Here is an 11566-nt window from a genome sequence, read left to right as displayed (position 1 = left end):
AAATCCCAAGCCCTTGACCACCTCCCCACAGGCAGCCCTCCAGGGGGTGAGGGCACTGGCTGGAGATGGAGAGATGATGCTGACCCACTGCCTGGTCTCCTCTGAAACCTGGTCTAGGAGCTGGGATGATTCTGACCACAGTGGCCCAGGAAGCATTCTGGGCAATGCGGTGGGGGCCAGCAGAAGGGCAGCTCTTTGCAAGAGGCCCTGGAGGGATGGGGAAGGTTTCTTTTGGGCCTGATGAAGCCTACAGAACCCTTCTCAGAACCACATGTGTTGCATGCAGTGAAAATCAAGAGCTCCCTTTTTTCCCCTCCAAGGTCATGGGCCATCAGTGATGGCCCCAGATAAGCATCCTTGCCTTGAAGGACTCATCATGGAACCCAGGAAAATGGCAGGGAGACTGCTCTCACTGGGAGAAGCACCCCTCTAAAGGTGAGTAGACAGACTCTTTGGGGCTCACAGGATGGATTTCCTTAGCTCTTTTGATGGGGGCTGAAAAGACCACAAGGCAAGTAGGGGCAAATCTTAGGAACCAATGTAAAAGTTTAGGGAAGTGTTTGCAGATGGTTGATATTTCTTATAAACCCTGCTAAGCGACTGTGAGATTGGGCAACATATACAACACTGAGACAGTTTCCGTTTCTTAAACTTGAGCCCTGGCCAGTCAGACCCATCTACCAACATGCCATGGGAACCTCTGAGACCCTGGCATCTATGGCTCCTTCCCCAGAGGATCTTGGGAAATCACTCACCAGGTAGATCACAAAACAGAGATAGGCCACAGACACCACAGCAGCCACCACATACAGTGCGATGTGCCCCAGGTCTTGAACATAGACGACCACAAAGTACATGTTGATGCCACAGATAAGGAGAACAAGGATCCCACCTAAAATCCTCCAGACCCTGCAGAAAGAACAGAATGTCACCAAGAAACTGGTAGTCCCGCTTAGCCAACTACAAAGATGGGAGGGCTTTCTCTGGAGAAGCAATGAGTCATCCTGAGATCTAGCAGCCTGAGACCCCACAGCACAGTAAGCCAAGCCCCTTTCAATAAAAGGAAAAGGAGCTTTCCTCCCACTGATTCAGACTCTGAAGGCAGGACTAGGATGATCCTTGACTCCCTCACTGAGAAGAGCAGGAAGCCCTTTAGCCCAAGAAAGATTCCTGGTGGGAAAAGGCAGAGCTTACAAAGATTCCTTTTATCCGAGCTCATTTCCTCTCAACTAGACTACAAACAGACTCCATGCTGGCCCACTTACCCTTCATTTACTCCCTCGTCATCAGTCCTTCCCAATGCTCTCCTCAATGCTCCTAATACACCACTCTAACCACAGAACTTTTCCACTTAAACAAAGGAGTTCGAGGCTCTCCACTCCCTACTGAATTAAGTCAAAACTGCTGATGCTACAGTCTATGGACCAGCTCAACAGGGTTGAGGTTCCACTGCTGCTCCTCCATCATACTCTCTATTCAACACCTCCTCTTGTCCTGTGTCTCCTTGAGCCACCCCGACCCCACTGTGCATACTCACAGTCCATTGGCAAAGTCGTTCATCACTGGACGGAGACTGGTAAATGTGAGGACAGGGATGAGAGCAAAGGGAAGCTGGAAAAGAGAGAGCTCTCATGAGGGAGGAGCCAAAGCTACTGGATTGTTCCAGAGAAGAAGCAGATGGAAATCATCCTGGTATCACCCCTAGCCCTGGCCCACTTGTTCCCCCCCCACACACACAATTCTCACTCCTACTGCTCCCACACAGGTGCCTGCTCCACTCCCCAGGGCTGTCCATCCAAAGGCACCTCTACACCATCACCATTAGCTCAAAACTTCTCTTTTAAAAAAACACATTTTACTAGCACCCCTGTCTCTCCTGCCTCCACCTCACCCCTCTGCAGGGCTAAATATTCCCTTTGGTTCAAAAAGCAATTTGGTTAAGTGCCAGAACAGTTCACCCTAGAGGACACCTTTGAGCGCACAAGGGTCCAGAAAATGAAATACAAGACAGTTTTCTAGGGTGGGCAGGAGCCGAGTGGCCTGAGCAGTCAGAGCTTCCTGGAAAGCACTAAAGGGGCTCACACTGGGCCAGGCTAAAAGCCAAACAGCCAAATCTATACCGTCCAAGTGACAAGGGGGACCTCAGGGAGCAGGGACAAAGCAAAAAGGTCCCAAACAGTGGAACCTTGGCCTGATGTGCCTGGGAGTGGGTGCCTTCCATGAGGGCAGCACAAACTGTGATTCCCAGGAACTAAGCCAGAGCAACCCAATCAGGACTCCGAATATGCTTGGTCTATAACTGGCTGGGCCTGGCTGCTTGTTCCAGTGTTTGCTCTACAGGCTCTGAGTATGGTGGAAGCATATTACAAATTCTTTCCTCAAAACTACCCCATATGGCCAAATCTGATTATCTATAACTGATACTTTCGTTTTCATTCTTTGTTAGGAGATGGCTTTTGGGGGAGAAGCTCAAGAGAAGGTAAAAAGAGCACAAGGTCAAAATTTATTATATCCCTGACCTTCAGTCTTAGAATCAATACTGCCATGGGTCCCACACGTCAAGAAAATATCTGAGGCCAGCTTTGAGCCCAGGATTTCTTATCTCTAGGCCTTGCTCTATCCACTGAGTCACCCAACTGCCCACTCAATATATTTTTAAAAGAAGCCTGAGGCAGTGTCCAAGTATTACTATGCCCACTTAACAGTTAAAGAAACTGAAGCCCAGAGAGGGGAATAACACATAAGAAGAGCCACTGTGCAGAGGGGGTCCTGGAGAGCCTCCATTATTTCTACTTGTGCACATTGCCCAGCAAACCTGGGGGTCTCCTGGGCCCCAGGACCACCTGTGGCTGCCTGCTCACCTGTAAGCTCTGTAGTACATTCAGGAAGTCATTCATTCCTGTTAGATGCTCCACATCCTGGAAGACTGAGATCAGCAGAGTTGGGACGATGGCAATGGAACGAGTCAGGATCACTCGAGCAAACCGTGACCACTTTAGATTCAGGAATCCCTGGGGGAGGAAAAAGGGATGGGGGTGGGGAAGGGAAATGAGATGAGAGCTGGGAGTCATCCCCCCTTCACCTCCCACCTCCCTCCCAGTCCAGTGGGAACAGCACATACCTCCATGACAAACTGGCCAGAATAGGTCCCCGTCATGGTAGAGCTTTGTCCTGCAGCCAGGATTCCCACTGCCCAGATGTAGAGTGCCACAGGCCCAAAGTAGCACCCCAGAACCACCCCCTGGAGAAGAAGATGGGAGAAAGCCAGCTCTCCACCTGAGCTTTCCACAAGCCACTTTGTACACGTTCCTCTTTGCTATACTGTCCTTGCTATACACTGCACCCACACAGAGAACAAGACTATGTTTCTTTTTTCTTATCAAAAAAATACACGTACCTTCTGCCCCAGAATCAATACTAAGCCTCAGTACCAGAACAGAAGAGTGATAAGAGCAAGCCCACTGGGGTTAAGTGATTTGCCCAGGGTCACTTAGCTAGGGAAAAGAGGCAGTATTTGATCCCAGGACCTCCCATCTCCTAGTCTGACTCTATAAACTGCTTCACCTAGTTTCCCATTAATGCCCTTTTTTTGGCCTATCTTTAATCTGCCTATTAAAATGATCTATGAAGTCCCGAGCTTCAGAAATACAAAAGTGGCCTCTGGCTGAGGTGGTGGGCTCCTAATGAGGCCCAGGCAGAAAGAACTGCTCCTATGGACTCAAACCCTTACATGAAGACACTCACCCCCTTGTAGAGATCCACTGTCAGTGTGCTGTTGTCTTGAGGAAAGAGGTCACTGTGAGGACTGCTCTTATTGACACAGATTTCATGCTAGAATTCAAAAGACAAAAGAATACATTTCTTTTTCAGAGATGAAGAAATAGGGCTGAAAAGGCAGACCCCAGCAGCAGGCTGCACCAAGGCTTGGACTAAGATTGGGAACTGAGCTGGGATCAGCAGCTGGGTCACTGGATTGCTCCTCCAATGATGGTCTTGCTCCCCCAAATTCTTACTATCCTCAAAAATATTCACTGATGTGTGACTGAAACTGGCCTAGCTCCATCTTTGACAAGACAAAGCCCCAGGCCTCCAAGTTTGTTTTCTTTAAAGCCCCTCAAACATACCCCCCTCCTCTTCTATACCTGTTAAGTACTTCAGATCCTCTATCTCCTAAAGTAAACACTTCAGCACCCTAGAACTGAGGATGGACAGCAGAGCCAAGATGGCAGTTTAGTAGCAGTAAAAGGTAAAACTGCCCTGGCAATCCTTTCAAATCAGTTTTAAAGGCACCTCAAAATGACAGGAGTCAAAAAACAGTAGGATGGATTGTGGGGGCTCTTCCACTGAATACAACTTGAAGGGTAGGCAGAGAGAGCTGATATCCAGGGGAAACTGGAAGCTACAAAAATGGAGATTTGAACCTCAGACTTCAATTCCCAGAAGTCCTTGGAACTTTTTTCTAGCTCCCAGAATTCTCTCTAATCTCCCTGAGTCCTCCCCTGAGCCAAGAAACTGACTACACACAGCTGGTGCTCTCGGCTTCCATTTCTGGGCACATGCAGCTCTCTACCAGACAGGCAAAATTAAAGGTTGCACGTGCTTTCTTATTTGGTATTTTCTTTATTTCTTAATTTTTAATAAACCTCATAAATATAATGTCTTTAGCAGAGAAACCAATTTTAACTGTAACAAAGCAAAACTACATAGAGAAATGCTGACCAACCACCCCTTCACCTACTGTGCCAGGTTCTGTGACGAGGAACAGGATCCTAGGACCTGGGCTACACTAACAAAAGAGCTCCTCAGACTCACCCCTTGAAGTTCCAGCCCTGTTCTGCCAACAGTATGGCCTGGAAGTCCATAGTGCTGGACTTTTTCAAGCCTGAGCTATGATGAAGATCTATCTCAAGGGCAAAATAGCTCATAGTGCTTACTCCTGTAAGCCAGCAACAGGAGACAGAAAAATCAGAAGCTTTCAAAAAAGGCTCAGAAAATGAGCCAACAGCAAAAGAAACTCCTAACCCTTGAAAATTTCTATGGTAACAACTAAGACACAGAATCAACAGGGGAAGATAAGATCCAAGCAACTACATGCAAAACAAAGAAAAATGGAAATTGCCCTAACACTAGAAGAACTCAAAAAAGGTATTTGAAAAATCAAAAGACAGGTCGAGGAAAAATGGAAAGAAATGAATGTAAAAAGAAAATAACATTAAACATAAAAGCATCAACTGGAAAAATCACAAAATGGCACAAAAATCAAATGAAGAATTTTCTAAAAAATAAATAAAATAAATATATAAATGAATAACAAAACAGAATTGACCTATTGGGAAAAGAGGCAAAAAAATGCAATGCAGAACAGTTCCATGAAAAGGTCCAAATGGAAGAGGTCTTGAAAGAAATTCAGAATAGGGAATAGAAGCTAATGACTTCATAAGACATCCAAAAGCCAAAGTACTGCGGATACACTGACAGAAACAGTATAGTCCTTAGGTAAAATACATCCACAGGTGAAATAAAATACCTACATAATAAATAGGTCAAAAGAAGAGTCAGGATCTCATCTGATCAGTAGATGCAGGAATTTTCAGAAAGAGGCAGAGAAGAGGAAGGGTGAAGTAGACTGGAATAGCCATGGAATGCCTTCTCCAGGTCTGGAAGCAGAGGGACCAGGAAGGCAGAACATGCTCAGAATGGTTCATTAGAAAGATTATTTTGGTCTGTGTAAGGAATGAGTATGAGATAGGAAAGTTATGGAAATAGGTAGAGAGAAGGGGATGGATACCAGACATAAGGTAGAGATAAAAATCAATTTTGGCCTGGAGAAAAGGAGATGGAAAAAGTCAAAGATGACTGAAATTTTGAGCTCAGAGGCAGAGGCACTGTCAGTAGAATTAAGGCACCAAGACTGATTGCTGGGGTCTGGTCCCTGTCTCATATGGCTTAAGGCAGCTTCACCCTTTCCCTTTGGCTCATACATCTCCGATTTCTGCCCTGGCTCTCCCCTCCAGTCTGAGGTAGGCCAGCTTCTAGGATTGACCCTTCATCTTTGATTCCAGGGTCTTCCTCGGCACCAGGCCTATTACTCCACATCAAGAAGCCCACTCCCTGGACTCACCACTTCCATGTTGCTTTGTCCATAAAAGGCCTCAGCAAAGACAGAGACAACAAAGACGTTGATGATGAAGGAGACAAAAAGAGCAATGCAGGACTCAATGAAGAAGTACTTGTTGGCTTCTCGAATCTCTTGTTTCTTGGATCGGTTCACCTGTCTAGACTAGAAAGGACAGAGAGGGAGCCGTGAGCTTGGTCAGTGGAAGTGGGCATGAGTGACCTACAAACGAAGGGAAGGCTAGCAAGGTGGAAGGTGAAGGACCTGATGTCATTTTTTCATTTATCATATAAACAGCAACCTGACAAAAAAAAAAAACCTGACAGCCATTAAACTCCTATGTGCTAGACACTGAAAATACCAAAAGGAAGTTTTTTTCAATGTTATTAGGAGAAAAATAAGAGGTAGCTAGCTATCAGAGGACACACTTGGGAGCCATGAACATAAAAAATACTTTGCTATCTAAATCTCAATATTTATAGCTCTCATTTCTATTTGTCAAACTCCCTCCCGTACAAGCACTGAAAAGCCACAAAACCAGATTAAAATGTAACTAGGAAACTTCTAATAAAATCTCACACAATGTCCTTCAATCTACAGTGAAGATTGAAGCCCTGGGCTAAACACTGTACCAGATTATTATCTCATTAGTTCCTATTATCCCCACTTTACAGTTGAGGAATGTGAGGTAGCCAGAGGTTAAGTGACTTGCCAGGGTTACTAAGCTAGTGCTGGAGGCTGGATCTGAACTCTGCTTTTCTTGACTTCAAGCCTAGATCTAGAATAAAGCCTTGAGGAAAAACTCTAGGAGACTTACTGAAGAAAGTAAACAAGAAGAAAACATTCCCTTCTCTTTCTCTGTCATATGAGTGCTATGGGGAATTCTTATCATGATATAGTTCTCTGCTTTCTAGTCACATGAGGCCTTAAGGAACCAGAAAAGGAGCCTTGTCTCTTCCACTGTACAGAATGGCCAACAAGCAGCCTGGCTCCCCTACTTTACTACCAGGACCTGGCTTCTTGTTTATAATCTCCCAACCCTCCCTACCTGCTGCTCCCCCATAACATATCCTCATCCCCCAAGAGGAGAAAACACTTCCCTTCACTCTTCATGATGGCACCCATCACCTTCACGTGACTCTGCCAAAGTCAGAAATGAAAGAGGGCCAGGAAACCAGTTTGTGAAACTGTTCTATTGTTCTTGGAAGGAAGGTACATAGCCAGGACTAGCCCTGGACATGAAGGCTCTTCCTGCTTTCCTGAGGAATCCTTTCCCCCCCCAAGTCCCCTGAGGCTCAGGGGGTGAAGAGAAGTCAGTGCAGTATGCATTTGGGCTATTTACAAAGCCTTGAATCTCTATTTCCTTTGAGGTTTTAGAAACTTGTAAACCTCTTGGGGGTGGTATGGAGCAGGATTCAATTGTGTAAAGCAAACTTCCAGCTCAGGAAGGATCCTCTGCTCTTTCAAAACCTCCCAAGTTGATCCTTTGAGAGAGTATTTAGAGGGAAAGAACACAAAGGGAACACTCAGGATCAGGCCTTACTTACCTTGACCAGTGCAGAGTGAAGATACATGTTGTGTGGCATGATAACAGCACCCACGATGCCCACAGCCTGCTCCACCTGAGAGGTGCTACAGCCTGAACAAGAGGGGACGAACATGCCCTTCAGCACCTCACTCTGGCTGGGTCGCACTGTAATATACTGGACACACATGGTGGAGTGGTTAGCATTTACAACACCTATACTGGCCTTGACTAGGGGGGCCATAAAGAAACAGGTGCCTCAGCCCTGCGCTACAGTGGAACTTACAGTCCCCCCTGATGTCAGAGAAGAATGACCTTCGGGACCCTGCCACGGGTAAAATCTTAAAGGAGCAAGAGGGAGACGGAGAGAAGGGACCCAGGACCTCACAAATAACTCAACAGCACAGGCTATAAATAATGAATAATCTAAAGTCATTTAAATCTAACTCAATGGATTTCTTAACTCTGGGGGAATCATTTACACTAGGTTGGAAATCTGAGGCCTAACAACTGACACTAACAAGTCAAATTGGCTCAATTTGTGGGACAGATTCCCCAGATCCTCCACAGCCACCCTATTCCAATAATGCTCTCTAAACCTCCATGAGTCTGATATTGTGACACAAACAGGGAAGCCTCCCTTTTCTCCAATCCAACAAGAGCATCAACCAGGAAGAGTAGCTCCAGTTTTGTGAGGCAGATGCAAAGCAGGTAAATTCTAAGGGATAGGGAGCATCCTCCAGAAGGCCTGGGAAGCCCCAGAATGGTCTGGCTTGGGCACAGGGATCTCTGAAACCGACTTAGGACTGACTCAGGCACAAGCTGGCTTCTATTTTCCATGGGTGGTATGGAGTCCTCCAAGCCTTACATCCTTCTCTAAAAAATAACTGGCTTTAAAAACAATCTGTGTCACTTACTTCATATCCAAACGTGAGGGCCATGATAGTGATGAGAAGGCCAAAAAATGCTTCCAGTTTCCGCAAACCTAAGGAAGGAAACACGGAGAAAGGGTTCTCAATGAGACACACTGCGTCTAAAGGGAAAAGAGGCCTTTTCTCCCCCAATACTGTTTTCTCCCTGCCACTCCCCCTTCCCCAACTGCTCCTTACCATATTTGTCCAGAAAGAGAAATACAAAGGTGTCTGCTATGGTGATGAGAACTCCACCCCACAGGGGAACCCTAGGCCAGAGATCAGAAATGAAGATGAGGGGAGGTGAGAGATGAAGAGCCCAGCTCCCCAAACCCTAGGCAGGTCAGATTCCAGGTGGCAGGAGGCTCAGGACTCCCCCCCAGTAAGGAGCACATTGCCCACTGAGAAGAGAAGGAAACGGCCTAGTGCTTGGTAGGAGAGGCTGCCACCTCCATGTGCTCCATGACTCAGAGATTCTCAGTTACACTCTCACATGCTCTCCTCACATGGAGGGGCACAGTGAAGGCTCAGCAACATTGGGAGGGACCTGAAGTTTCCCATTAATTGAAATGGGAAAAATAACTCACCTCCCGGCAGACAGGAGATTGATGGCAATAGCTGAACCTATGACTTCTTGCATATCTGAGCCTATGATGGCCGTCTCCACCATGAGCCACAGGATAATTCGGGGGACCTTGACACAAACAGTGGAGAGATCTAGTTCAAAATTCAGTAGTCATTTCAGAGAACACTGCCCTAGAGGTCCAGGGATTTCTGCACATCCAAAGTCCCCTATCTTAGCACCAGTCCAAGGGCAAAGCAACAAGTTACCCAGCTTGCTGTTGTGAAACAGGCTGGCTCCAGACCTCTCTTAACCAGATGCAGCTAGAAAGGCAAATGCACTTCCTTTCTTATGGCATCAGGGGACAAGGAAATGGGGGACATGGGGGAGAGGGGTAGTAGCTGCTGCTCTGATCCACATTCCATTCAATAGCACCCCTTAGGGCAGGCAGAGGCTTACCCTCCTGGCCAGCTGAAAATATTCTAAAAGTCTGAAGGACTGAACTGAGGGAAGCTATAAAGGGCCTACTTTGTGCATGTACAGTCAAAGGGGAAGCAGAAGAAAGGGCCTTGTCTAGGCGAGTCTAATTTGGAAATCAAGAACACCTAATTGTGTTCAAGGGACCTTTAGCATAACAGATGCCTACAAGCAAACAAATCAGTATAGGCAGGGGGCTATAGGGCTGGAGGGGGTCCTGGAGGAGCAGTCAGAGCAGAGAGGGCTGATCAGGAAGAACCAAGGGGCAATATCTGATTGTTACTACAGACTGGGGCACGGGGCACACAGCACAAACAGAAAAGAAGGACCTCTACCAACTGAACTGCCAATGATCCAGACTCTGGACAGGTAAGTGCCTACCACACACAGAGCACTGTCTAGAAGAAGGACAAGATTCAAGGAAAACAGAAGTGCAAAACCAAGAGCTTTGTAAGATCCAGCAAGAATGATTTCTCCTGAGATGCAGGGTGAAGTTCATCCAGGAAGACTTCTTGGAGGAGGGTTGAACCCAAACTGAACTTTAAAGGGTAGACAGAAATTCAACAAGCAAAAAGGAGAATATTCTTGACACAGGAAAGAGTGCAGGCAAAGGTAAAGTGGGAAGAGAGCAGATAAAGAGGCTGGTCTGATAGGAACAAAGAAGAACAAAGAATGCCGTAGCTACAGAGAGAGCAGTGATGTGATGACATTATTGGCCTGGCTATGCAAGCCATAGAGTAAGAATCCTCAGAGAGAAGATCCTTTTTTCCATACTTCTGGAAATATAAAAGGAGGAAAGGGGGAGAGGCAGGGAGGGTGAGAGAGAAGGAAGAAGGGACGAAGGAAGAAAGGAAGGAAAAGAGGGAGAGGGCAGGAGAGAAGGAAAGAAGGGAAGGAAGGAGGGGAGAGAGTGAGAAGCCTTACCTAGAGATCTTGGTAAAACCAACTGACTGATTTCGCTTAGGACTGATGTCTGGGCCTTATTGGCTTGAGGCCCTTCATTCTTATTCCTTTCTTAGTTTCTCTCTTTTTCTATTGATTAATCAGTGTATTATAAATTAAATTTCTCTATAAAACCCAATTGGCTTGGGCATATTCATAAATTGGGAATATATTCCCTGGCAACCATCTTATATTTATATAAAACCAAGACACAGTAGAAAACATATTTCAGCGGTCATAATTGTTATATATTTCCCTTGCTCCCAAACATTTTAATTATCACATTTTATGGCTCCCACTCTCTTATCTACAACTATTTAATGCTCAAAACTATTTTAAATCTAACAAGAGGGAGGAAGAGAAGAAGGGAGGGAGAAAGGGAAGGAAAGAGGAAGAAAAGGGAATGAAGAAAGGGAAGAAGTTAGGAGGTTCTTTCAGAGGTGGGTTGCAGAGACAGCCAAAGCCCTGGGTCTGATAGTTAACAAGGATAGGACCTCCTCCTATTTCCTCTCCTATGAAGTGAAGATAACAGTGTTTGCACCTCCCATAGCACAGGGAGAGAAGAGATTAAGAGGATTCAATGAGTTAAGAGGTGTGTTGTGAACTCTAAAGTGCTGTGTAAATGTCAGCTATCATGACTGATAAGAGGGGGGACTCTGGAATCACTGCAATCGCAGGGCCATTTAAGAGGAAATAGAGCACATCCCCAGGACAGGCTCCTTTGTGAGTCTGCAGTAGCTATCACCTGGAAGTAGAGACAAGAGGGATGAAAGGGGCACATGACAGTGGCTAGAATGCAGTTGGCTTGGGGGAAGTTCCCTTGAGTGTCCAGGCTCTCTGGAGGGGAGGAACCAACATGGCTTGGCACTGTGTTGCAGGCCCTGTGGGGCGGCAGAGGGAGTCACTGACCTTGGGATACTGGCGATGACATACTTCAGCAAGATGCAGACCCGTGACCACTCCCAGTCTGGCTGCCAGGCGCTGCAGCAGGAGCCCCACCAGGGTGGCCATGAGGAGAACCCAGAGCAACTAGG

The 11566-nt window shown here is 46.4% G+C and overlaps 1 protein-coding gene across 4 annotated transcripts in view; it reads right to left on the bottom strand.

The window, feature by feature from the left end:
- Positions 1-11566, bottom strand: part of SLC11A2 (solute carrier family 11 member 2) — a 36300-nt gene that overhangs the window by 6970 nt on the left and 17764 nt on the right. For all 4 annotated transcript variants that reach the window (XM_007502911.3, XM_007502914.3, XM_056798232.1 and 1 more), the window contains exons 5-15: positions 11442-11561; positions 9139-9245; positions 8750-8820; positions 8558-8625; positions 7663-7818; positions 6122-6280; positions 3745-3831; positions 3122-3241; positions 2862-3011; positions 1538-1611; positions 756-909 (exon numbers count right to left, since the gene is read on the bottom strand). In XM_007502911.3, the coding sequence (XP_007502973.1) occupies positions 756-909; positions 1538-1611; positions 2862-3011; positions 3122-3241; positions 3745-3831; positions 6122-6280; positions 7663-7818; positions 8558-8625; positions 8750-8820; positions 9139-9245; positions 11442-11561 (1266 nt within the window). The remainder of the gene's footprint in view (positions 1-755; positions 910-1537; positions 1612-2861; positions 3012-3121; positions 3242-3744; positions 3832-6121; positions 6281-7662; positions 7819-8557; positions 8626-8749; positions 8821-9138; positions 9246-11441; positions 11562-11566) is intronic.

Source organism: Monodelphis domestica, chromosome 5, assembly GCF_027887165.1.
Source record: "Monodelphis domestica isolate mMonDom1 chromosome 5, mMonDom1.pri, whole genome shotgun sequence".
Classification (NCBI taxonomy): Eukaryota; Metazoa; Chordata; class Mammalia; order Didelphimorphia; family Didelphidae; genus Monodelphis; species Monodelphis domestica.
Note: the sequence above shows the minus strand (reverse complement) of the source record. Positions and strands in the feature narration are given on the sequence as shown.